This window comes from Notolepis coatsorum, assembly GCF_963971535.1.
Source record: "Notolepis coatsorum genome assembly, chromosome: 5".
Classification (NCBI taxonomy): domain Eukaryota; kingdom Metazoa; phylum Chordata; class Actinopteri; order Aulopiformes; family Paralepididae; genus Notolepis; species Notolepis coatsorum.
The window spans coordinates 142228457-142254051 of NC_140169.1; the positions used below are offsets into that span (position 1 = coordinate 142228457).

The window sequence follows — 25595 nt, forward strand, 5'->3', positions numbered from 1 at the left end:
CATCTTGATTAACATCTTATTTTCTTTTCTTCTCCTTTCTGAACATGCAGTGGAGAGTAATTTTGTAACAATTCCGTGTATATTTCTCACGACCCACTGGAACGCTCCCGGATGTACAGTACAAGTAGACTACAGTGGAGTTTACAGAAGACTTAAGTGTCAAGTGTACATATCCCTTAACTTAATAATCCTACTTGGCTTAACGCACTAGCCCCATTCACTGTTCAGAATTGACCTTTGTGGCTATTTGTTTTTTCAGTACCGACACATGACTGAAAACCCTCATATTAGTACTTTGTTATTAAAGCAATATTTCACTTTGACAGAACATGTTTGTTAGGTTTTCTCTTAAGCACACAGATGATCCATTCAACGGCCATATCAGAATCACAATAAAATTGCGTTCTCCCTGTTCCAGTACGGTTCCACCACTGTTCCTGTACTTGGTGTGACATCTAATATTAATAATAATTCCTATTCCTAAACCAACTTTCAAAAACAATGTCATTCATTCAATCTTTATTTAATCGTGAAGAATCTCATTGAGAGCAAGCTCTCATTTACAATGACGTCGAGAAATACAAAACATAATTACATTTATTTTATAAACAATATAGAAACAGAAAGTCAATCAATTAACACGTTTTAAAATAATTAAAAACAACTGCAGACTGTGGTGAAGTGGTTTGCTATTAAACTGAACAATGATCAACTAATGAATTCTGGGGGCACAGAAGCTAAAAGCAGATTTTCCTAATTCAGTGCAAACTTGAATACGAGTGCGAACCTTAACCCTTTCACTGCCACACGACAGAAGGTTAGCCCTTTACTATCACACAACCGACGGCGATGCTCCATCATTAGCATCATTAGCTCCGGAGCTAATGATGCTAATGATGGAGCATCGCCGTCGGTTGTGTGATAGTAAAGGGCTAACCTTCTGTATTGTCACAGTGAAAGGGTTAACCGGCTGTCGTGTGGCAGTGAAAGGGTTAAGTGTAAAAGCCAATCACCAGAGCCAGTATGATGAGGTCCGGAGCTCCAACCCAGCAATGAGGTGATGAAGGGAGATAATGACCAATAATGACCATATACACGACCTCTACCAAGAACAAATGCACTTAAGAGAACTGTAATGTATAGAGCTGCTGCATACTGGAATTGTATACCTGTGACGATAATGATTATCAGCAACAAATGTACTTTTAAGAAAAAGTGGAAAAACACTGTTATGAATAATGAAATACAGTTGAGTTATTGATTTATTTAGTTAGCATTGTATTTGTGGTTGGAGCCTTTTTGTGTTGTGATTTGGCAGATATTGAGAATGTACTTAAGCTAAAGTGTTTTTTTTATGTTTTTATTGTTTTGTTGTTACTTACAATGTTTTAAGTTATGTGTTCGGACCCCAGGAAGAATAGTCTTTCACCCATGGGTGTAGACTAATGGGGATCTAGGGCTGACCCCTATTAGTCGATTAGTCGACTAATCGGTCGAAAGGAGCCGTAGTCGACTGCCAACCTCTTAGTAAAAAAAAAAAAAATGTAAATACATTTTATAAAATGTTTATATATATTTTTTATCGTTCTTTCCAAAAGAAAAGAGGCATAGAAGCGTGGCTAACGCTAATGGCACGCATACCAGAGGCTAACTGCCTACGAAAACAGGCACAGAGGCACTGAAAGAGGATTTCACCCATCTAATGAACACACTAGACTAGACAACTATCAAGATGTATCCATCAGTGGACCAATTGCATGCTTTTGCAGAGGACAAGAAGCCTTCAGTCGACTCCTTCAGACATTAAGCACCCCCCACAGCCCAAATGGAATGATAAAAAAATATATATATATTATACTTTTTTTTTTTTTTTTTTTTTTTTTTTTTTTAAACTAATAGTCGACTAACGGAAGATTTTGGCCAATCATAGTCGACCATCCAAATCCATAGTCGGGGACAGCCCTATGGGATCCATATAATAAACAAATACAGAAACAGATGCCAATGTAAGTCACGTCTCTCGGCTAGAGAGGACCACCCAACCTTAGCATAACTGTCACAAAGTCCTTTGCGATTAATAAAACAACAAATGGTAAAAAAAAAATCATACAGAGGAAGGTGGAATACAAGGAGAAAAAATACTCAAACTCAGGCGCTTGGAGACGAAGCTCCGCTACAAACCGCTGCGCTCTGTGGTCAGTTGTCGGCGGGGTGGCTTGTTGGTTTGATTGATTGAAAATGTTATTTTAATTTTTTTATCTGTTTATTGTTTTTTTTCCCAGTGCAACCAACATTTACAAATGATATGTACTTGAAAATGTTCTATTTGAAACACAAAACAGGATAAAAAGGACAGCAGACATCAAGACAAAGTGACACGCAGACAAACAAAAACTGTTTCAGAGAGAGATTATAGTAATGGTAATAAGAAATATATTAATACAAATTAAAAAAAAAGTTAGTTAGGAGATACATTTGAAAAGGTGAGTACAGCGATTCATAGGTCAACCAACTCTGGTGTTGATTTGGTGCATCAAAGGAGAATGTTTGAAGGGGAGGGATGAGTGAGTAGTGTACCAAGGGTATTGTGTGAGTGAGTATCAGTCTGGGACTATGGGAAGGTGGATCCTCTCAACATAGGAAGCCCACATAGAAAATAACTTGTCTGTAGATCCTCGGAGTGTGTGTCGGATTTTTTCTAGTTTAATACAGTTAAGAATAGATTTAATCCAAAGGCCATGAGAAGGGGGTGAGGAGGATTTCCACTGAAGTAGGATTAGCCGTCTCGCTAACAAAGTAACAAAAGCCAAGACCTCTTTATTAGTATTTGTCAGTTGTAATAAGGGTGAGGAAACACCAAATAGCGCAGTCAAAGGGTCTGGTTCCACCTGAGTACTGCATATTTCAGAGAGTGTATTGAAGATTGAAAATGTTATTAACAGATTGCAAAATGGGTACAATACAGTACGGCTCAATACACACAATTGTTAAGGGGATGCGGACCAGAGAAAGACTTTCGTCTTGTTTACATCAGGGTCCGCCATTTTCAATTCATAATGACATTTATGACATACACAACATACAGATATACAGATATATATCATGATATTTACGACATATGTTACATAATACATACAGTACTGGTACACAACAGAAACGATATACATTCGAGGGGGAGGAAACTGTACATTAGGAGGGGGTTGGGTGGGTGGGTGGGTGGGTACGTTCACACGTACACGCGAGAGAGCATTTGACTCACGGTCGTCTGGTGTCGACACGACGCACACGACAGAGTCTCACGTCACGGGATGACGCGCGGAGCGGTCCGCGGACGTACAGGAGACATACGGGTTAGACAAAACATAAACTCTGCAGAACTAGGACACGCTTTCAAAGTCAACGTGAGTTCCACGTGTTAGCTGCGTTGACGTGGGCTGATGCGGCAGCAGCAGGTAGGACCACAGGCCTCTAGTGAGCACCATCCTGATGTCAGATGGCGTCACTGGTAGGCGTACGCTGCCACGAGAGGACAGGAGTGTAACAGTAGAGATGTGAAATAGCAATGATTGTTTGCATGTCAACTAATATTGCATGCATGCTAGGTTTCCTGCCGTTGCCCTTGACCAAGGTACTGGTATCACAACTGGAGTTGGTCCCTGGGCCCCGCACTGTGTGTGGCTGCCCACTTCTCTTAACACATTGGACGCCAGACCCGAGATAAGTCTCTGCAGATGTAAACAAATACCTTTAATAACCACAGATACAACAGCATTGCACGCTGTTGGAATGTAATGTCTGGTATGTCAATTACTCTGATGTGACCATAACCACCACTAGAGACGAGACGAGGAATGGTTTGTCTTGCTGACGTTAAGTATAAGTATAAGTCTTGTCATCAGATTAACACACGCACATACACATGCGATGGGCGACCCACAGGAACACACACATGCACTGAGTCGCTGATGAAATGTTCTCTGCACCTCCCATCCCGTCGTCCTTCCCCGTTGCCCGGGGACCAATCCATGTGCTCCTGTCCGTCTTCGTCAGGGACGCAACAGCGTTAGCGATCTGTTGTGCATGTTTTGCCATTGGGTTTATCTTATCGGGAGGGGAAACCCGGGACAGCACAGAAAGGCCGGGAGATACCCCAAGCGGGAATCGAACCCACAACCTTCTAGCTGTGAGGCGACAGTGTTAACCAGTTACATCACATGCACTGTTTCTCACGATGTCCTCGGAAAATCTTGAGAGATATTCGTTACGTGGGTATTAAGTATCAGCTTGGGCTATTGCCCTATCTCAAACCCTGCCTTCTTTTCTTGATCCTCCAATCACAACTGTTGCTGTCGAACACAGTTTGTCCGAGGGAAGCAACAGTTGTGATTGGAGGATCAAGAAAAGAGGGCGGGGTTTGAGATAGGCCAATACTAACAGAGTTTCATGGCGAGGAGGATGAGTATGTGGTCTGTTGCACCTTGTCAGAAAGCAGTGAGTACCAATGAAGTCATGCTATGCGCTTTGAGTATCCTTTTTTGTTTACTTTGGCGACACCTATTGGTGGTAAGTGGTCATTGCCATAGCGTTTACTACACTGTATTGACTTGCCTTCCATCTTGAAAGTCCATGCTAACTACAGAGTTAGGCTCCTGGTGTCGCGGGCTGGTGGCACGAAAGGAGGGGAAGCGGCGAGTATCAGTTCCGTCACATCGCTGAGGTGCCCTTGAGCAAGGCACTCCACCCCCAGCTGCTCGGTGGCTAAACTCCACTCCCTCCAGCGCCAGATGTGTTCCCCTCCTCTTATCACGCGAAACGGGTTGACTTTACACACGAGACCAGAGCCGCCTCGTACAGACAGACGGACGGACACTCTGACCAGCCACAGCTGAGACACGTCCAGGACATGATGACGATGTGCACACGGTCCTCTCTGGCAGGTCACCGACACGCCAGCTGTGCTCGTCACGTGTGCAGCTGAGGGAATGCATTCACACACCTGGCTCAATGATAATCTAAAAACAGTAAAACATTGTTGTGTGTGTGTGTGTGTGTGTGTGTGTGTGTGTGTGTGTGTGTGTGTGTGTGTGTGTGTGTGTGTGTGTGTGTGTGTGTGTGTGTGTGTGTGTGTGTGTGTGTGTGTGTGTGTGTGTGTGTGTGTGTGTGTGTGTGTGTGTGTGTGTGTGTGTGTGTGTGTGTGTGTGTGTGTGTGTGTGTGTGTGTGTGTGTGTGTGTGTGTGTGTGTGTGTGTGTGTGTGTGTGTGTGTGTGTGTGTGTGTGTGTGTGTGTGTGTGTGTGTGTGTGTGTGTGTGTGTGTGTGTGTGTGTGTGTGTGTGTGTGAAAAAGCAGTACACAGAAGGGTCACAGGTCACAGGTTAAAACCATCAACAAGACCGCGTGAGCGCATACTGTCACTGGCGCATACCGTGCAAGAGCATACATGTGCGCGCGCCGCCCTGACAGTCCATGTGTTGTGCTGTGTGTGTGTGTGTGTGTGTCTTACCAGTGTTACCACACACTCCCCGCTGCAGTGCGCTGTTGCACTATCCACGCGGGCGAACAGGCAGCGCCGCTCCGGCTCATCAGTCCTCTACCCGTGAGCAGTCATCTGATGTCTCGTATATATGTCTCGTATTCTGACACTCGCAGTGCACATTACCGCCTCACTGCCGAAGCCACACACACACGCGCGCAGGTGAACCCTCAATGGGGCCATAGGTGAGGCGACGGCAGGAGAATAGCATGCCCGTAACGCTCCAGTGTGTGGTGAGTGACAGGAGTAGTTAGCAGAGCTTAAAGGGAGTCATTATCTACATACATGCTGACAGGGCCCGCCCCCCCCGAGGCAGCTTATAGCTGGCTGTAGGTCACCGCTGCTGGCTGGCTTTTCATGCCTAATGTTTGGGCTTTGGGGTCGAGGTCAGGAGAGCGGAGTGGCTGACTTTGCAAGAGTCATGGTTTCTTAAAAAAAAGATATATAAAAGTGGTTGTCAGTCATGCCTTAACTACACACGCTAACTGTTCCCTAACTGTTCCTTTGAGCATGCGGTGCTTTGTGTGTATTTGTCTGTGTGACCGCTTGAGAATGCTACTCTACAAGTCACACCGTGCTTTCTGGCGGATACACTTCAATCAGTATTCCTGTTATCACAGTGGTTTTTACAAGTGCAACAAAACTGCATTAAGTTTTTTTTTTTTTTTATCTACTTTTTCTCTCTATTTTTCTCCCACCCCAATTTCATATTGTCCAATTCTACCCTCCCCTGTCTCGAGCGTTGTTAGACCATGCCTCCCACTGGTCGGCTGCAATGTGGACGAAGCCTTGCATCACGTGTCCCCTCCGGTACACGAGGAGGCAGCCGTCGCATCTTTTCACCTGCACAGCGCGATCTCTCAGCGGCGAGGGTCTGCGTGGGAGGGACACACCGCCCCCGTTGCTTCCTGATTCTGCTGCGCAGGCGCACCAACCGACCTGTAGGAGTCGCTGTCCACAACGTCCGATCCCCACCCACCGGCTTTCCCACCCTCTAACACTGCCAATTGTATTAGTATGAACGACCAGCCAAGCCGGAAGCAACGTAGAGAGCTGGGCTCGAACCCAGCATATCCTGCGTTAGTGGCGAGCACCTTGCCCACTGCACCACTTAGCCGCCCAAAACTGCATTAAGTTCAACTGAACTAAAGAGACGTTTTAAAGGCCCAATCCGTAATCCAAATGTAAACAAATGGCAAATGGGGAGTCCCACCACCAAAATGTTATTATAGAATAGAAATAGGAATGGACACACTTTTTAAAATTGATTTGCTTGTTGATTTACTGAACTCACGATATAAGGACCAAACACCACAACAGGTACATACTAATTAGTAAAAGGTTTGTTTATGTGGGACCAGAACATATATTCTGATATACAATGGGTTAAAAAAACGCCAAAGAGCTTATTCTCCAAATTGTATGTGAATATCCCCCACATTTATATAGTCAGAATGTATTTGAATGGAGACTTTAATAAAGGCACTTGACCGAAAAACAACCTCCTTGTGTTCATCAACATCAATGAAATGTAGATGGAAAAAACAATAGCAATCCCTGCAGAAATTTCTTTTTTCATTGTCCTCCGATGACTCACTGGAGGACATTGAAACTCATTAAAGCTGCAGTGGGCAACTTTGAAGAAATTACCAAGAGTGAGTTTACCTGCCCAGCTGAAATAAAGGTAGCTCTGCATCACTTTTCAAGCCCATGCAGGTGCAGAAACGATTTTCCACAGACCCCCAGAGGCAACAGCATCACCTGATCGGCACACTGTGTACTTTCTGACAAGGAACGCGATGGTGGTCTTAGTTTTGTGATGCTACCCCAGGCCACTTGGCAGGCCGAAAACTTCTGATTGGCCAAAAACAACAGCTCCCTGCATCACTAACCAATCAGACCACCTGGCAAGTTGTGTTGCCAATCAGAGGCTGGGAAATATGTTTTATGATTTATTTTACATTTTTTATTTCAGCTTAAAGCTGCTGGACAGGTAAACTCACGCTTGGTAATTTCTCAGAAGTTGTCTACTGCAGCTTTAAACTCTCTTTTAACTCTCAATGAAACAAATGTGGTCAAAACTATTTAGAGATCTGGGATATGTGTGAGATTATGTGCATAATAAATCAACATTATTTTTAAAGTGCCCCTTCAAGACATTTTGTGATCAAGGTTTGACAAGGGAGGGAGGTGTGACTGGTCCAGTGCCAGGGAGAGAGAGGGGGAGGGAGAGAGGGGAGGGAGAGAGAGACATCGAGAGGGGATAGAGAGAGAGAGAGAGAGGGGAAGAGAGAGGGAGCGAGAAAGAGGGAGAGAGAGAGAAGGGGGTGGAGAGGGGAGAGAGGGAGTGGAGAGGGGAGAGAGAGAGAGGGAGTGGAGAGGGGAGAGAGAGGGAGTGGAGAGGGGAGAGAGAGGGAGTGGAGAGGGGAGAGAGAGGGGGGTGGAGAGGGGAGAGAGAGAGGGGGGTAGAGAGGGGGGTGGAGAGGGGAGAGAGAGGGAGTGGAGAGGGGAGAGAGAGGGGGGTGGAGAGGGGAGAGAGAGAGGGGGGTAGAGAGGGGGGTGGAGAGGGGAGAGAGAGGGAGTGGAGAGGGGAGAGAGAGGGGGGTGGAGAGGGGAGAGAGAGAGGGGGGTAGAGAGGGGGGTGGAGAGGGGAGAGAGAGGGGGGTGGAGAGGGGAGAGAGAGGGGGGTAGAGAGGGGGGTGGAGAGGAGAGAGAGAGGGGGAGAGAGAGGGGGGGGTGGAGAGAGAGAGAAGGCGTGTCCGTGGGCCAGGCATGCAGCTCACCTGGGTGGTTGGGTATGTTTGTGTTTGAGGAGGAGGAGGAGGAGGTGGAGATTGGCCAGGTGACTTCTCTTCATAAACAGCCTCAGGTTTCCTCCTCCGTAAAGAAGCAGCTCCTCTGAAAAGACTTCTTGACACACGCGTACTGTACTCACACAGCAGCACAGCGGAGCACCATGGCTCAGGTGGAGCAGCGCGCGTGTGTGGCGTCTGAGCGCTGCTGCTGCCTCTGCGTCTCCATCTCGTTGTGGGTATCGCGTGTGTCTTTCTAGTGTGTGTGTGAGTTGACCTCATGGCCCTGATGGAGAAACTGCGGCGGTCGTGCGGCGTTGACCGCGGCCCCTCTTGTCTCCGCCAGGCGCTCCTCCACTCCTCGGCCTGCGGCGGCTGCTGCTGCTGCCTGGGGGGGATGTTCCGGAGGAAGAAGAAGAAGAGGCCGGAGATCTCGTCGCCGCGGGACTTCGAGCACCGCGTCCACACGTCGTACGACTGCGTCCGCGGCTGCTACGTGGGGCTCCCGCCGCAGTGGCAGAGCGTCATCGAGACCCTGAGGAGGCCCCGGCCCATGGTGGACCCCTCCAGGATCACCGACGTGGAGCTCAAGCCCAAGAAGGTAACCGATCGTTACGTTAACTCTTTTTAACCCTGGCGTCCCAAATCTGAACCTTCCTGAACTTGAACTTCATGGGTTTGTGATGGAATATTTGTTTCAAATGATATAAAATATGTGTATGATTATCATCATTATTATTGTGATTATTCTTCATATTTCACAGCAAATCTTTCTGTTGAACTTGAACTTGAATTTTCAACCACTTTACTTACATGGAATAAGACATTTGAGAGTGTATGATGAGTGTAAGCCCAAGAAGATAACAGACCGCTCCATGTTACTTTAAAGGGTCAGTAGGTCGGTTAGTTAGTCAAGTCAGTTGACTCCAGTCTCAGATGTCAGTACTGCTGTATCTGAGGATAGTCACCAATACTAAAGCCCAAGAAGATAACCGACCACTCCGTGTTACTTTAAAGGGTCAGTAGGTCGGTTAGTTAGTCAAGTCAGTTGCCTCCAGTTTCAGGTTCAGATGTCAGTACTGTATCTGAGGATAATCACCAATACTAAAACCCAACACCAAGAGTCACGTAGTATTTGTTCAGCCTTTTTTTTTCACACATAAAAAGATATTAAATCTCTCTGGTGGAGAAAAATACAGATTTTGTCCCAATTGTTTAAAACAAATGGTTTAGATCTAGAATGTTTAGTAAAAGAAACTAATAGAACAGTATTGCCGGTGAAAAAGGGGATCAGTTGGTGCATTCGTTCCGTTCGGTTAATACTCTCTCACTTGTGGAAGTTAAGAATACAGCTACTAGTTCATATAGGCGCAGTGTGATGAAACACAGAAGCGTGTGATGAAACCATGCAGCGGAACACAGACACACAGACACAGACACAGATACAGACACAGACACAGATATAAACACAGACACAGATATAAACACAGACACAGACACAGATACAGACACAGATATAAACACAGACACAGATACAGACACAGACACAGACACAGATACAGACTCAGACAGAAAGACTCACACAGGCGTTTGTCGATCTGGGAAGATTTCCTACCAACCAACCAACCATTCGTTGATTGAGTGTTTTTAAGAGGAGCAGGGATACTATTCCAGGTAATAATAACACGCGTAGAGGACCGAGCACTCATCCTTACAGAGGTCATGACTTCTGATACAAACATCTGTCTCACTGGCTCTTCGATTATGTTACATTTTCTGGATTCAGCAGATGGGAAACCTGTGACTTTCTCTCTGCAAATTCTTTTCTCTCTGACTTTTTAAATGTTTACAGTAGATCGTATCTTTGAACGGGCACTTGGTTCTCACGCCCCGAGAGTGACATATACAGCACACGATCCACTCAGTAATATGCCCCGTAGGTCGGACAAAAGAGGACAGAGAGGCCGAGGATGTAACAGGTCTTAGCACATGAAACTCTAGAGTCTAGACGGACTGCTCCTGCTCCGGTCTGCTCCTGCAGTATGCTGCCAAGCAGGAAACTAAACACACAGCTCTGGTGGGAGAAGAAGTATTTCTTACTCTGCTTGTTGTGGAAATGATTTATTTGTTATGCAGCTCGAGACGTTGTCTCTATAGTCTTCGAAGGGGCCCTGCGACTTGAAACGCAATACGAAGGAGTATTACTTTACGCAACAAAAACGCTTAACATAACATAGGCTGTTACTAATTTTTTTTTTTTTTTTAATGCATCATCTTTTTATATATATATATATATCCTTTTTTATTAAAATAATCTTAGGTCATATTTATTGTATTAATAATAATAATAATAATAATAATAATTTCCATATAATAAAATAATAAATAAATAGATTGATTCAAAGCATGAGCAGCTGATTTTAAGTCGTTTTAAATATACCAAATGAAGATAGAATAAAATGATTTGGTACATTTTCCAATCAGAAGGAGCAATTTCTGAGAAAACTGTTGGCACATGAAAAAAAAGTAGATAACAGTGTATGTTGATTCATATGGTTCTAACAACTGCTTCAGATAACAGTGTATGTTGGTGATATGGTTCTAACAACTGCTTCAGATAACAGTGTATGTTGGTGATATGGTTCTAACAACTGCTTCAGATAACAGTGTATGTTGGTGATATGGTTCTAACAACTGCTTCAGATAACAGTGTATGTTGATTCATATGGTTCTAACAACTGCTTCAGATAACAGTGTATGTTAGTGATATGGTTCTAACAACTGCTTCAGATAACAGTGTATGTTGGTGATATGGTTCTAACAACTGCTTCAGATAACAGTGTATGTTGGTGATATGGTTCTAACAACTGCTTCAGATAACAGTGTATGTTGGTGATATGGTTCTAACAACTGCTTCAGATAACAGTGTATGTTGGTGATATGGTTCTAACAACTGCTTCAGATAACGGGTAATTGAAGTAATTACACTTAAAGATTAATTGAAACAGGGGAGCTCCAGTAGCTCACCACGTACCTCAAGCGCTATTTCGGCGCCGGGGACAACCGTGCTCGTCACGGATCTGGGGTTTAGCGAGTTCGAATCCCGGACTGCAGCCGTGCCTTTCCCAGAGTGTCTTCCCCCCCATCTGAACCCCTTCAGCCTGTTTCTGTCGGTCATCCTTGACCAGAATAAATGCGATAAACGCAAAAAAGAGCCAGGGGAATGGCCAAAGTTTAAAAAAAAAATGATTAATTGAAACCAATGGAAGTGTCTCCTAGTATATATATAGTATATAGGAAAGGCCTGTCAACACAGTGTTGAGTTTGATAAGGACACCCCAGAGCAGATCTACACAGACTATTGTAAAGTACATTCAGAAGAAAAATATGTGTTTGTGGAGTTTTGATAGATGACATCAGCATAGTCCAAAATAGGCATTAATATTTGTTGTTTTTAGAACAATAGAGTGCCAAGGCACCAAGGCTTAAATATATTTTCTTGATGACATCAGATGAGTTAAGAATATATCCACAGACCCAACTATTTCATAACATTAATGCATTAATAATCAAATAATGGACAGAATAAGACCTAAGACTTGTCCCCAAAAGCACAACATACGGTTTATTTCTGTTAAGTAATAATATATTAGCAAAGAGCCAATTCTGAACCATGTTGATATTAAGCTGAAGTGAGTTTTGAATATGCAATACCTGTGACTGGGATGTATATATTACTGTGTCATCAGCATATAATTAAATGTTACAATTAGAGCAAATTGAAGGAAGGTCATTAATGAATACAGAAAATAACTGTCCCAAGATTGATCCTTTCCGTCTGTTGTCTGTCACTTGGCAAGCTGCCATCTTCTTTTTGATGAAAAAATCATAATGCAAGCTCGACGCAGAGTAGAAAACTAGTTCTGGCTATCCAACGAGTCGAACGAACTTCAGCTGAAACCCGGACAATTTTCTGCCGTTGACTAAAAACACACCTCTATACTACTATACTTATACTACTGCCTATCATGCTAATATGTCTATACAACTATGCACTCAAAGTGTAACACTCGAGCTCAATACTATTTGATGACAATGCCAAACTAATGACAACTAAATCTAAATGTACACAGGAGAGTGACTTTAGGTGATCTTTTTTACACTATTCCACAACTAAGAAACAATTGATTCACCAAAGACATTGTTAAAACACCTCAAGAAGAGGATGTGTGTAACCTCATCCCAAGTGGTTAAAACATTGTTTCAGTTCCAAGTGAAAGTCGAGCCGTTCATCGATACGTGTATCAGCAGTGCGAAACAGACCAGTGAGCTTCAACACTCACTTATTGTTAAATGGCTCCGGTGAAAGTCAATCTGTGCATTGATACGTGTGTAAACCAGCGTGGAGGCACGGGGGAACTAGACCAGTGAGTTTTGGGTCCATAAGTAAGATGCTTCAGGGGGTTTCAGCCTGTGAACTGCTTGAATACAGCGGAAGAAGAGACTGGGAAAAGGCTGGTGTGTCAGATGATGGCTGAGTGCACACGCACGCGCACACACACACACACACACACGCACACACGCACGCGCACACACACACACACACACGCACACGCACACGCACACGCACACGCACACTGAGGAGGCTGATCCCGCAGATACGCAGTGGTGGAAGAAGTACACAGTTCCTAAGTAAACATAGAAATATCCAGATAAATGAGTACTCTGGTAAAAAGTTAAAGTCCTCCATTAAAATTCTACTTGAGTAAAAGTAGATTAGTATTTGCTATTGAATGCACTTAATTATCGAAAGTAAAAGTACGTATTCTACATGACGTTTGTGTACAGTATTCCAGTACTTGGGAGCGTTCAAACCTCGATCTGTTGACCTCTAAAGGTTATGTTAAAGTGGTATGTGGTCCAGTTATGCTGCTCTGATTAGTTAAAGTGGTATGTGGTCCAGTTATGCTGCTCTGATTAGTTAAAGTGGTATGTGGTCCAGTTATGCTGCTCTGATTAAATGTTATGTTAAAGTGGTATGTGGGCCAGTTCTGCTGCTCTGATTAAAGGTTATGTTAAAGTGGTATGTGGTCCAGTTATGCGGCTCTGATTAAAGGTTATGTTAAAGTGGTATGAGGTCCAGTTATGCTGCTCTGATTAAAGGTTATGTTAAAGTGGTATGTGGTCCAGTTATGCTGCTCTGATTAAAGGTTATGTTAAAGTGGTATGAGGTCCAGTTATGCTGCTCTGATTAAAGGTTATGTTAAAGTGGTATGTGGTCCAGTTATGCGGCTCTGATTACGTCCTCTCGTAAATTGGCAGGCTTCAAATTTGAAAGACCATTATCTTCATATATCTTTGCCACATTTTCTATGCAAAATCTTCATTCTTCAAAGTAACTCGTAACTGATTGGTTCAGATAAATGTAGTGGAGTAAAAAGTACGATATGTCCTTTGAAATGTAGTGGAGTACAAAGTACAAAGTACCCTAAAATGAAAATATTGTAAAAATGGTTAGTTACTTTCCACCACTGAAGGCCAGGCAGAGACACTGTCATCACACCCATGCTGGTCACATAAGACTGATCTCCAATCAGTTGTTTCACTCTTCATAAGATCTTCCTCAGTGTTTTCATTGCATACAGAATCTGATTAAATGTCCTGCTTACCATCCTGCTGTTATTCCATGCTGGCTGATGGTTTCAAACACAGGCGTATCAACTTTTACCTCATGTCTAATGTTTCCCAGACATGTATTTACAAGTATTGTGTATCATGTATCATGTATTATGGATCATGTGTATCATGCATCATGTATTATGGATCAGTATCCATAAGCAAGTAGCTTTCATACAACCTTAATAATACTTCAATCGCAGGCCCATCCTACAGTGAGACTTGTTGTCTAACAATATTTATTTCACCCCCTTCTGTTTACACTATATATAATAATTATATATAATAATTAATGTATATATTTGTACATGTATGTTTCTATATATTTGTGTGTGTGTGCACGTGTTCAGTTCAGTTCAGGCACAATAAAAACACGAGACACACAATATAATACAAATAAGAACCCAGAGATGAATGGTGGGTGGATGCAGCACGTAGTGAAGAGATAGACCAATAAGATAAGAGTGCAACGTGTGTGTGTGTGCGTCTGTGTGTGCGTCTGTGTGTGTGTGTGTGTGCGCTCGTTCCACCCAGCAATTTCCAGGCACTTTTATGGAGATGAGTAGTGGGTGCAGCTGTTTACTCTGCTGCTGGGCTCTGCTCCATATATCTGTTAGAACTGACCTGGTTTCAAGGTAACGTTGTGAAACAGTGTGACACCCTGAGTAGTGGCTGGTTGACTAATGCACACACAACACCACGTTGGCAACAACACACACGCTGTAAAGAAATATATAAATTAAAGCAAAAAATACTTTCGACGCAGTCAACTAAATAGGAGTTGAATCAACTAATAGGAGCTGAATTAACTAATATGAGTTGAATCAACTAATAGGAGTTGAATCCACTAAATAGGAGTTGAATCAACTAATAGGAGTTGAATAAACTAAATAGGAGTTGAATCAACTAATAGGAGTTGAATAAACTAAATAGGAGTTGGATAAACTAATATGAGTTGAATAAACGAAATATGAGTTGAATAAACTAAATAGGAGTGGAATCAACTAATAGGAGTTGAATCAACGATTAGAAGTTTAATCAACTAATAGGAGTGGAATAATGTAATTGATGCAAACATGCTATGTGATATTCAAAATCTCAATTTATATTTTCAAACAACCTTTTTGCATTGGCTTTTTTTTGTTAAATCAACTAAACAAGAGTGAAGTAAAGTTGATATTTTATATTAACAAATTCTTTGTTTACAGTGTTCGTTGTTTCAGCTAAAGAAAAATGCAAAAAGCTTGCTTGAAAATAAAATACTTTTTACAGTGCAGTGCACTTTGTGTCACAGTGACATTCAGGGCACCTTGATTCCAGCTGCCGATACCATAATAGTATAATAGTGATGAATAAACAAATATAATATTGTACCTGGAGGGGACACCATTTATAGAGATTCAATAGATAGTTTATTCAATAGTTCCTTTGGCCACTCCAGTGTAATAATGAATGAAATTAAATAAACATCTAACTGCGATAGTGTTTTTCGTTCCAGAGCTTTTGCCTTAGACCTGTGTGAGGAGTTGTCCACAGACCACGTGACGTTAAGTAAAACTGTAGCTAACATATCAATAAAGTCAAGGGTACAGATGATCTGGTTTGCATTAAAAGGTCTACATTATTTACGAATGATTCTACTTTCCATCATGTATGGTGTTTTCAGTTCAGTACTTTCTTTTATAAATATAAAAACTAGGGCTGGTATTCCTGAATTTCAGCTCCACCATACCTCAAGCTCCACACAAGCTGTGTTTAGTCATACCTAGAGTTTCACCAAGCTAGCTGAAAGTCCCTAGTAGCGACAAACTGCTAAAAAAGCGTACCCAGTCTCTCTCTGTTTCTCTCCTGCTACGGGTGAGTATAGAAACGAGAGGTGGGTACAACCTCACCGACAGTGAGCTGTTACTTCACGTTTACTGTCTTGCAGTTATCTATGGTTCACAACAATAATTCTCAGATTGGAGCTTTAATAACACCTGCCCCTGGCCTTCTGTGTTCACCTACAGACCATCGTGCGCGGGAGCTTCATCGGACACGGAGACTACATCTCCCACGTCATCGCCGAGATGTCCCGGCTCTCCGTGACCAGCTCCAACTCCCTGCGCAAGAGCAGCCCCTCGGCGCGGAAACGGGCGCGCTCCATGGGCCGCCTGGGCGAGCTCATCGAGGGCGACACCTACCAGTACCAGGAGCTCGGCGAGGAGGAGAAGCGGCAAAACGGGGGGGTTACCACCTCCTCCACCTTCTGGCAGGACAGGGTGAGGCAGGTCCGGAGCGAGAGCGGCAGCCCGAAACTCCTGTTCAAGACGTGCGTCGCCACCACCTCGCCCGCCAACGGAGGAGGAGTCCTGCCGCGGGCCAAGTCGTCGTACGAGGTGGGGGGCGGCGCGCCGGCGATCTCCAAGCCCGTGCCCATGTCGAGGAGCGTCCAGAGGACGGGCAGCGTCTCGGGCACTTACCCCCAGAGCGAAGGGGCCACACTGCTCGCGGAAAGGCAGCCCGAGCAGCATAACGGTATAATGCAAAGGACCAGGGTCTCCAGACACAGGCCCAGCTCCTGCCATTATAACCTGCAGACCCTGCAGGCCAATTCCAGGGTCAACATGAGGGTCAAGCCGGCGGTTAATCTGCTCCCAGATCTGCTGGCTTCCTCCAAGGACAACACCGGGAGACCGCATTCATCCTATGACCTGAAGGTGAGCTTATAACCCGGTCTGTAGTGTGGTAGTGAAAAGGGTTAACCTTCTGTAGTGTGGTAGTGAAAGGGTTAACCTTCTGTATTGTCGCAGTGAAAGGGTTGACCCTTTGGTAGCGTGGTAGTGAACGAGCTCTTTCACAGAGGTCTGACGCTGTCACTGCAACCAATCATACTGGTTACTATCACTGAATAATTTTACATTAATTAAAGGGAACAAGCCAACATTATGAGAAATGCGCTTACCCTCTTGTCCAGAGTCAGACAAAAGATGGATACCAATTTCCTCTCTGTGCGTTCAGTAGAAAGCCATACGGCTGCAGGCTAGCCTAGCTTAGCACAAATTAATGGAAGCGGATACGGACCACTAGCCTGGCTTAAAATTCCTGGAGAGGTGTTTTTGGCCAACAGCTGGGCGAGCTGCCGGATAGATTTCTACTGAATGTGCAGAGAGGACATTGGTATCTTCTATCTTCTTGTCTGACTTGGGAGAAGACTGTAAGCGCATTTGCCATAATGGTGGCATGTTCCTTTAAAGCATAATTACACCCATGCACACGGTGCAAAAGGGGGTATTGCACTCACTCTTGTCCGTGTTCGCAGCCATAGTTCCTACAGTACTCATCCGATTTGGCTGAAACTTCGCACATAAGCTAACAGTTGGCCAAGGGCCAAATCTTTTTCATTCATTCATTCATTAAAAAAACAAGTATTTTATCTGTATTAAACTACACAAATCAATATTGTTCTGTCATGATAGTCTTATGTTTATAGGTTAAGTATTTCATGTTGTCCATTTGGCTACCGTCATCTTCTTATAGACCAGGAAATGCTTTAGGGCGCAGCTAGTTACACCTTCTCACACGAGGGTGTTTATAATTATAATCACTCACGCAATTTGGCTCAAACTTGGTGGGTAGGTCGATGGTCGGCCAAGGACCTGCACTGTTGAATCTCCTTCAAATTGGTCAAAGATTGACAACACGGTCCAAGGTCAAGTTTTTCAAGACCTCCAACTGGGGGAGGCTCGGTGTGGACATGAGCCAGGTCTACTCGGACCGTAGTCTACATTAGGAGTCCCCACGGTCTACTTGGTTTCCTCCTAAAAGCTCTTGACTGGGGGTTGGGTTGTGGGAGTAACATTTGTGACCTGAGTGAAATCCAATCCAATGTTGCAACTGTGCAACAACAGTCAACAATAATGTCCTAAAAAACAGCTGTTGCTTAATATGTTGTGTTTTTGCTGTTTTTTGGTAACATTCTTTGTTTGTTGGGGCAGTTTTCCTGTTGGGATTGAATTGCAGCTGGAAGGGCTGCAGCTTGAGTGGCCAGAAAAACACAAGTCACTCATATATTATGGTCCAATTGACTAGATCAGGGGTTCCCAAAGTTGCGGTCGCCAGATGATTAAAAAAAAATTATAATAAAAATTAAAAAAAATGATGCAGTCAGGCCACTGAACTTAGAAGCAGGCCAGGCCAGTGTTTCTAGTTGCAGCAGCGCAATAGTTAGATAACCTAGGTGGGGAACAACCAGGAGATCACTGCAACTCACACAAGTTGGAGAACTATCTCTCTCTCTCTCTCTTGCTCTCTCTCTTGCTGAATGATTTCCCCAGTCCGGCCCTGGTTAAAAGCCGCCAATGCTTATTAGTGTGTGTGCGTTTGAACGTTTGCATGTTTCAACCATACATTTCCATTTATAAAAAAAAAATAAAAAATTATACCTTTCTTTTTTTTACCTCCTATAATAGTGGGGGTCGCGGCTCTCTGACACCGTTATTTGGGGGTTGCGGCCTGAAAAGTTTGGGAACCCCTGGACTAGATTGTGGTCCGAACCGATCGGTATGATGCCAGATGATTGAAAAATAATGGTCCGAGTTGGAAATAACCCAAATGATCCTTTAACATTTGCTGAACTAAACGGCAATAACATTGTGTCGACTAGCATCCTGTGGCATGAACGAACTTCCCACCACAGTCAGGACAGCCGAAACGCGCCCAATTTTCCCGCTGTCGACTAAAAACACACTTCTTCAATCAATATATGAAATTAAGAAGGAAAATAAAATAAAATAATAATAATACTAACCTTTGTACTGTCTTTTACTAGTATGCACTCTGCTACTTGGTAATCTTCCTGACCAAATCACTATGCTAGTATGTCTTTACTACTATGACTAACACTCAAGTTCAACACTGTTTGACCAACAATCTTACTGACCCTTAGCTGCCTGAGTTATACCCTTCCTGCTGACTTGTTGTACAGAGCTTGTAAGTCACGTTGGATAAAAGTGTCAGCTAAATGAATAAATCTAAATGTAAATGGATGAGCCATTGCTACAATTGCTTTAGAGAAAACTCCCCCAAAATCCGCTTTCAATAACCGTGCTCTACGGTGAAAGTCTACAGTTGTCTAACATGAACATACCGTGCTTTTTCTTCCCGGTCCTAGTTGAGCTCCTTGTCCTCCTCGCCCCTTCCCTTACCTAACGACACCAGTAGCCCGATCGCCGGCAGAGGGCTGTCGCACAGACCGCTCCGACCCTCCTCTAGCTACACCATCGCACCCGTCCCGGGGACGCTCGCCTCCAAACCCCTCGTCCAACAACACCAGAAGAAGCAGGACAGCCCCTCCCAGCCCCGGCCCTCCCCCACAGGCTCCCCCCTGGCCACCACCACCACCCCCCCGGCAGGAGCCGGCTCCCCCCCTTCCCTCGGGTCGCCCTCCTCCCAGCAGCCGAAGCCCAAGTCGGGGGGGGGTCCGGAGGCGGCCGAGACGCCGCTCAAGGTGACCCACGACCAGTTCAAGGCGGCGCTGCAGATGGTGGTGGATAAGGGCGACCCGAGGACGACCCTGGAGAACTTTGTGAAGATCGGCGAGGGTTCCACCGGCGTGGTGTGCATCGCCCGCGAACGGCACAGCGGGCGGCAGGTGGCGGTGAAGATGATGGATCTCCGCAAGCAGCAGCGCAGGGAGCTGCTGTTCAACGAGGTAGCTACTCCACCCTTTCGCACAGGGCCTGAGCCTCTCGGAACGTATTCCCCGCTAGTTTCGGTTCATCTCAGAGAGCCAAATCGTGAACGTTTGTCATCGTGCTGTTGTTTTGCTCTGCCTTTTTTAATCTGCTCCTATGTTTTGTTTATCTTATCTTATTTTATTTTATTCATTTTAAATGTTTTTATGTTTTAATTAAACCTTTTTATTCTTATCTTTTTATTTTTATTCATTTGAATGTTTTCTTGTTTTAAACCTTTTTATTCTATTTAAAATGTTGTTTTCCTTCTGCTGTGAAGCACCGTGAGAGCTCACTGAGTTTAAAGTGTGCTATATAAATTAAATCTATTATTATATTATTATTACGTGATGTGGGCAGGGTGGGTGCTGGTGAACCGCCTTCTTCCTTGTGGTAGGAATGATACAAAACATCCTAATCCTTGGCGGCGAACGTCCTCCCGTGGTTCTCTGTCCTCCCCGTGTCTATATTTTCTACAACGGAGTTCGGCGATTTGCGAATCTGATTGGCCACTGACGTTTCTGGTCATGTGACATGTGCGCCCAATAGCGTGACGAGCTGTGTCTTTGCCCATTTCCGCGTCAAACAGCCTGCAAAGCACCTGGCGTTCTATCGCCTAACCCTAACCTTAACCAACTTCGAAAGAGTGCCTAAGCTTAACCGTCGGAATCAGGGCAGGTGTTCTATCGCCATGCTCTAAGACAAACTCTAACCTTAACCGACTTCGAACGAGCGCCTAAGCCTAACCAGTGTAGAAACTTGCGGTCCCACGATTTGGCGTACATGTCACATGACCAGAAATGACACTGGCCAATCAGATTCGCAAATCGCCGAACTCCGTTGTAGAAAAATAACAGGCGTCCTCTCCCCCCCAGGTGGTCATCATGAGAGACTACAGGCACCCCAACGTGGTGGAGATGTTCAGGAGCGCCCTGGTGGAGGAGGAGCTGTGGGTCATCATGGAGTATCTGCAGGGTGGAGCTCTGACCAACGTAGTCAATGAAACCAGGTGGGAAATATACAGCATGCTTTTGCAGTGATGGATTTATTTTTGAAGTACTGTACTTAAGTACAATTTCGAGCTACTTGTACTTTACACGAGTATTTTAATTTTAGGGAACTTTATACTTTTACTCTACATTTATTTGAACCCATCAGTTACTAGTATAGACATGTAGGCATGGCAAAAACGTATGAAGATTATGTACTTTCCCATTTGAAGCCTGACATCTCAGAGCAGCATAACTGGACCGCATACCACTTTAACATAACCTTTAATCAGAGCAGCATAACTGGACCGCATACCACTTTAACATAACCTTTAATCAGAGCAGCATAACTGGACCGCATACCACTTTAACATAACCTTTAATCAGAGCAGCATAACTGGACCACATACCACTTTAACATAACCTTTAGAGGTCAATGGATCGAGGATTGAATGCTCCCAAGCACTGGACTACACAAACGTCATGTAGAATGCATACTAATTTCTGGGTATTTCTGCTTTTAATTAAGTAAAGGAACTGTGTACTTCTTCCACCACTGTGCTTTTGGTATGAAGAACACATTACAGAGCTAGCCCAGCTTAGCACAAATTAATGGAAGTGGATATGGATCACAAAAACACCGGGATAGGTTGTTCTGTCCAACAGCTAGGCTAGCTGGTCCATATCCACTTATAATAATTTGTGGTAAGCTAGGCTAGCTTGCACGCAGTTCTACTGAACACACAGAGAGGCAATTGGTATCCATCTTCTTGTCTGACTATGGAGAAGAAGATATGCGTTCCTTTAAGGGACAATACTTGTCCTTGCAATATCTATCTTTAGACTATAGGCCTAAATTAAACCGATGTCAGAAGTCAAGGAGCCTCTACAAAGATACAATTTGTGATGGTGAGCTGATATCTGTGGGGGATCATCCCCGGGGTCCTATGTTCCCTGCTTGATTGATTAATAGATTGAACATTTTATTAATTTTTATTATTTTATTAATTATTAATGTCTGCCTTGTTTCGAACTGGTTAAGGTTAGAGTTTGGAATCAGGGCATGGTGGTCTAAAATGTTCAATAAATCAATCAATCAAAGCGGGGAACATAGAACCCGGGGAACATAGAACCCGGGGAACATAGGACCCTGGGAACATAGACATGCTCCCATCTGTGGAATCCACTCATAGCAGTAATGGGGGGGGGTAAAGGGCTTTGATTGTATATGTTTGCATCACGGCGGTGTTCAAACTTGTGTACAACTTAAAGGGGACGTGCCAAACATTATGAGAAACCATCTTCTCCCGACTCAGACAAGAAGATATAGATACCAGTCCCCCGCCGTGTGTATTAAGTAGAAAGCTATGGCATCTATCTTCTCGTCTCACTTCTGGAGAAGACGGTAAAGTAAATTCCCCATAATGTTGGCGACGTCTTCCTTTATTAAGCATGGTAAACTCTTTAACCCCCCCCCCCGGAGGGGCTTCCACTCTCTCTCTCTCTCTCTCTCTCTCTCTCTCTCTCTCTCTCTCTCTCTCTCTTCTTGTGACTGATATCTGCATAATCAATTTGTCGAGATGAAATCGCGGTGGAAATGTAGACGGTCTGCTGGTGGCAGATGCAGTGACGGGCTGAGTGGTTAACGGTGCGTGCTGCCGCGCGTCTGTCCCTCCTCCTCCAGGCTCAACGAGGAGCAGATAGCCACCGTGTGCGAGGCCGTGCTGCAGGCCCTGTCCTATCTGCACTCCCAGGGGGTGATCCACCGAGACATCAAGAGCGACTCCATACTGCTCACCATCGACGGGAGGGTAAGTGTGTCTTCAGGAGCCCAGCAGGGGGGGCCTGTGCTCTGTGGGGATCATCATTAAGTCATCATGCGTCATAAAACTTGGGTTTGAAATGTTGCGAATGAGAGAGAGAGAGAGGGAGAGGGAGAGAGAGAGAGAGAGAGAGAGAGAGGGAGAGGGAGAGGGAGAGAGGGGGGTGGGGTCATATGGTGTTGAACAACAGTCTGATTCATGTAAGGATTCTCAGCAGCACTGACACATACGTGCACTCATGCCTACACACACACACACACACACACACACACACATATAGAAGAATGCATTCAAAATAGCAAACAGTACTGTTATTGTTGCATTTCAACATGATGTGTCAAGGCTTGTGTCCACATGTCATCTTTTTCTGACAGAAAAGAGCTGGCAGTGATGACAGCAGCGCATTTCTGAAAAGTTCAAAGGTTTTCAAGTTAAAAAGTGCAAAGACGGGACTCCACTCTCTCCTCAGTACTCTCTCTCCTCAGTACTCTCTCTCTCCTCAGTACAATATGCTATTTAGACACAAGGCCTAATGTGTTTAAGGTAGTGCATCAAAGCATTACATCACTAAGCCTGACTGCACTAATATTTCCTTTCTGTCTCCTTCTCCTCCTCCTCCTCCTCAAGATCAAACTGTCAGACTTTGGATTCTGTGCTCAGATCAGCAAAGACATCCCTAAGAGGAAGTCCTTGGTAGGAACCCCGTACTGGATGGCGCCAGAAGTTGTGGCTAAAACACCATATGGAACTGAGGTATGCTCTGAAACAACCCCCAACACATATCACTATGATTAACACATAGTTATTATTCTATCCACGCTGTGTCTATTCTATCCACACTGCGTCTCCATCTATTCAGCATTCTGGGCTGAACGCTCACACTTGGTTCAGTGTGGACAACCCAAAGCCGGAAGATTGGGGGGAAAAGAGAATACATAATGCCACAAAGTCTGCGTGAAAAGGGCTACTGACAGATGACAGCTAATCCAGTGTGGAAGGGGTTAGGGGTGAATTTAAGAGCTAGTGTTCACACCTGGTACCTGACATCTGTGGGGCGACATCGGCTCGGGAGGCAGAGCAGTCGTCTGGCAATCCGGAGGTTCCCGGTTCGATTCCCGCTCCTCCCGGGCAGCGTGTCGATGTGTCCTTGAGCAAGACACTTAACCCCTAATTGCTCCCGATGAGCAGGTTGGCACCTTGCATGGTTGCCTCCGCCGTCGGTGTGTGAATGTGTGAGTGAACGGGTAAAATGTGAGTAACAAATTGTAAAGCTCTTTGGATAAAAGCGCTATATAAAAAAGCAGCCATTTACAGTTTACTGCCAAGGTGTTGAAAATGCAGACACTCTTTAAATGGTGTTTTCTCTGCTTTTCTCTGCTTGAGGTTTAACAAGATTCAAATAAGCATATTTTCAGATTTCAATGTATGACACGTCATTTGATCTCTCATAGTCTGTGAAAATCTGAAAAATTACAACGGGAGACATGGGCCACAAACCGCTGGACCGGGTCACATATCACTATGATCATCACACATCACTATGATCAACACATTATCACTATGATCAATACATATCACTATGATCAACACATATCACTATGATCAACACATATCACTATATGATCAACACATATCACTATGATGCAAACACGCCCATGTCCCACATGTTCCCAGGTCTTGTAATTCCGCGATCTAGCGAGCTGCACCTTGCAGAGGCACCAACACCCGTATCTTGTTACTGTAACGCACACCCCGGCAAATGACAGCACCACTCAGGATTAGCCCATCAGGTCATCCGGATAGATAGTCTACTATCTACCAAAGAATGTTGTTATCTTGGTAAGAGACAGAGGGAGGGACACACGTAGGCTACTATCTCTGTGTTTCGTGAACGAGCAGGAGCAAGGGCTTAACACTCTAATAACACTTAGCAATACTGTAGGCTTTTCACATTTAAAATGAGGCCCCTACGATTGCTAAACAAATGTAAATGACTGGAACATAGAGAACCAGATGGCTATTTTGAAATGGAGGGGGGGGGGAAGAAACTGTTTTTGGACTTAACCCTTTCACTACCACACTACAGACAGGTTAACCGTCTGTAGTGTGGTAGTGAACGGGTTAACCTTCTGTAGTATGGTTGTGAAAGGTTTAACCCTTTGTCGTGTGGCAGTGAAAGGATTAACCTTCTGTATCGTCGCAGTGAAAGGGTTAACCCTTTGGTAGCGTGCTGGTAGTGAAAGGGTTAACGGAAGCCACTGCGATGTGGTGTAACTAGCCACGCTGTCACTCATTGACCACTCACTTGCTTTCCTTATCCCCCAAGGGGTTAAAGGGAAACTCCAGAGGCCTGATGTTTTCATACAGGTGGCTTCTGTTTAGCAGAGTGTTTTCTGGACACTATCATTCCTACAAGCCTCGTGTTTCCTGAGCGGATGATGTCATTGGGATGCAGACAGTCCACCTCACTCGGATGATACCTTGAGACTAGGAGAGGAGAAGGCAGTGTGAACCGCATGGGGGGGACCGCTCTTCAGTATCAAGCCAGTGTGTTGATTAAAGGGAACAGGTTGATTTGAGCTAGAATATTTGTTGTTGCTATTGCAAAGCCACAGTGCATTTCAATTCACGTATTAATGATGTGGTCATTTCGTCAAATATCTCCGGATCGACCAGTTGGCTCCGTTATTTTAACGTTGTACTCTGGGAAAGCGGCTTTGTTACGCAGCAAAATTTCTCTTTTTCAGTGTTTCATACAGTAGTGTACAGTTTTCATGCATTTTAGCCCAGATGTCGGGGTCACAGGAAGGAGTCACAAGAATATCCAATCTGATCTCAGCACAGCTAACCTGCTAAAACAGGTTGCGAACCCTTACTGCAGCCACTGTGTATCTGTACATTTTTTTGTTAGCCTATGATTTTCTTCACATCATTCATTCCATACAACTACATGCTAGTTGATCGTTTATCGAAACAGCTCAGACTACAGTTCTGCCCTACAAAGGCTATAACTTCTGTAACTGCCGTTTGCCTTTGTATAGCAGAGCACCCGCTCTAAAACGTGTGTGAGT

The 25595-nt window shown here is 44.4% G+C and overlaps 1 protein-coding gene across 2 annotated transcripts in view; it reads left to right on the top strand.

Moving 5' to 3' along the window:
• Window positions 1-25595, top strand: part of LOC311229082 (serine/threonine-protein kinase PAK 6-like) — a 51032-nt gene that overhangs the window by 15938 nt on the left and 9499 nt on the right. Inside the window, exons 3-8 of one of the 2 annotated variants that reach the window (XM_084315091.1) lie at window positions 8669-8923; window positions 16008-16697; window positions 19151-19690; window positions 20588-20721; window positions 22386-22512; window positions 23152-23277. In XM_084315091.1, coding sequence (XP_084171217.1) covers window positions 8720-8923; window positions 16008-16697; window positions 19151-19690; window positions 20588-20721; window positions 22386-22512; window positions 23152-23277 — 1821 coding nt within the window. In that variant the 5' untranslated portion in view covers window positions 8669-8719. Of the gene's footprint in view, window positions 1-8526; window positions 8924-16007; window positions 16698-19150; window positions 19691-20587; window positions 20722-22385; window positions 22513-23151; window positions 23278-25595 lie in introns of those variants that run through there. The other variant, XM_084315090.1, reaches the window with a different exon arrangement.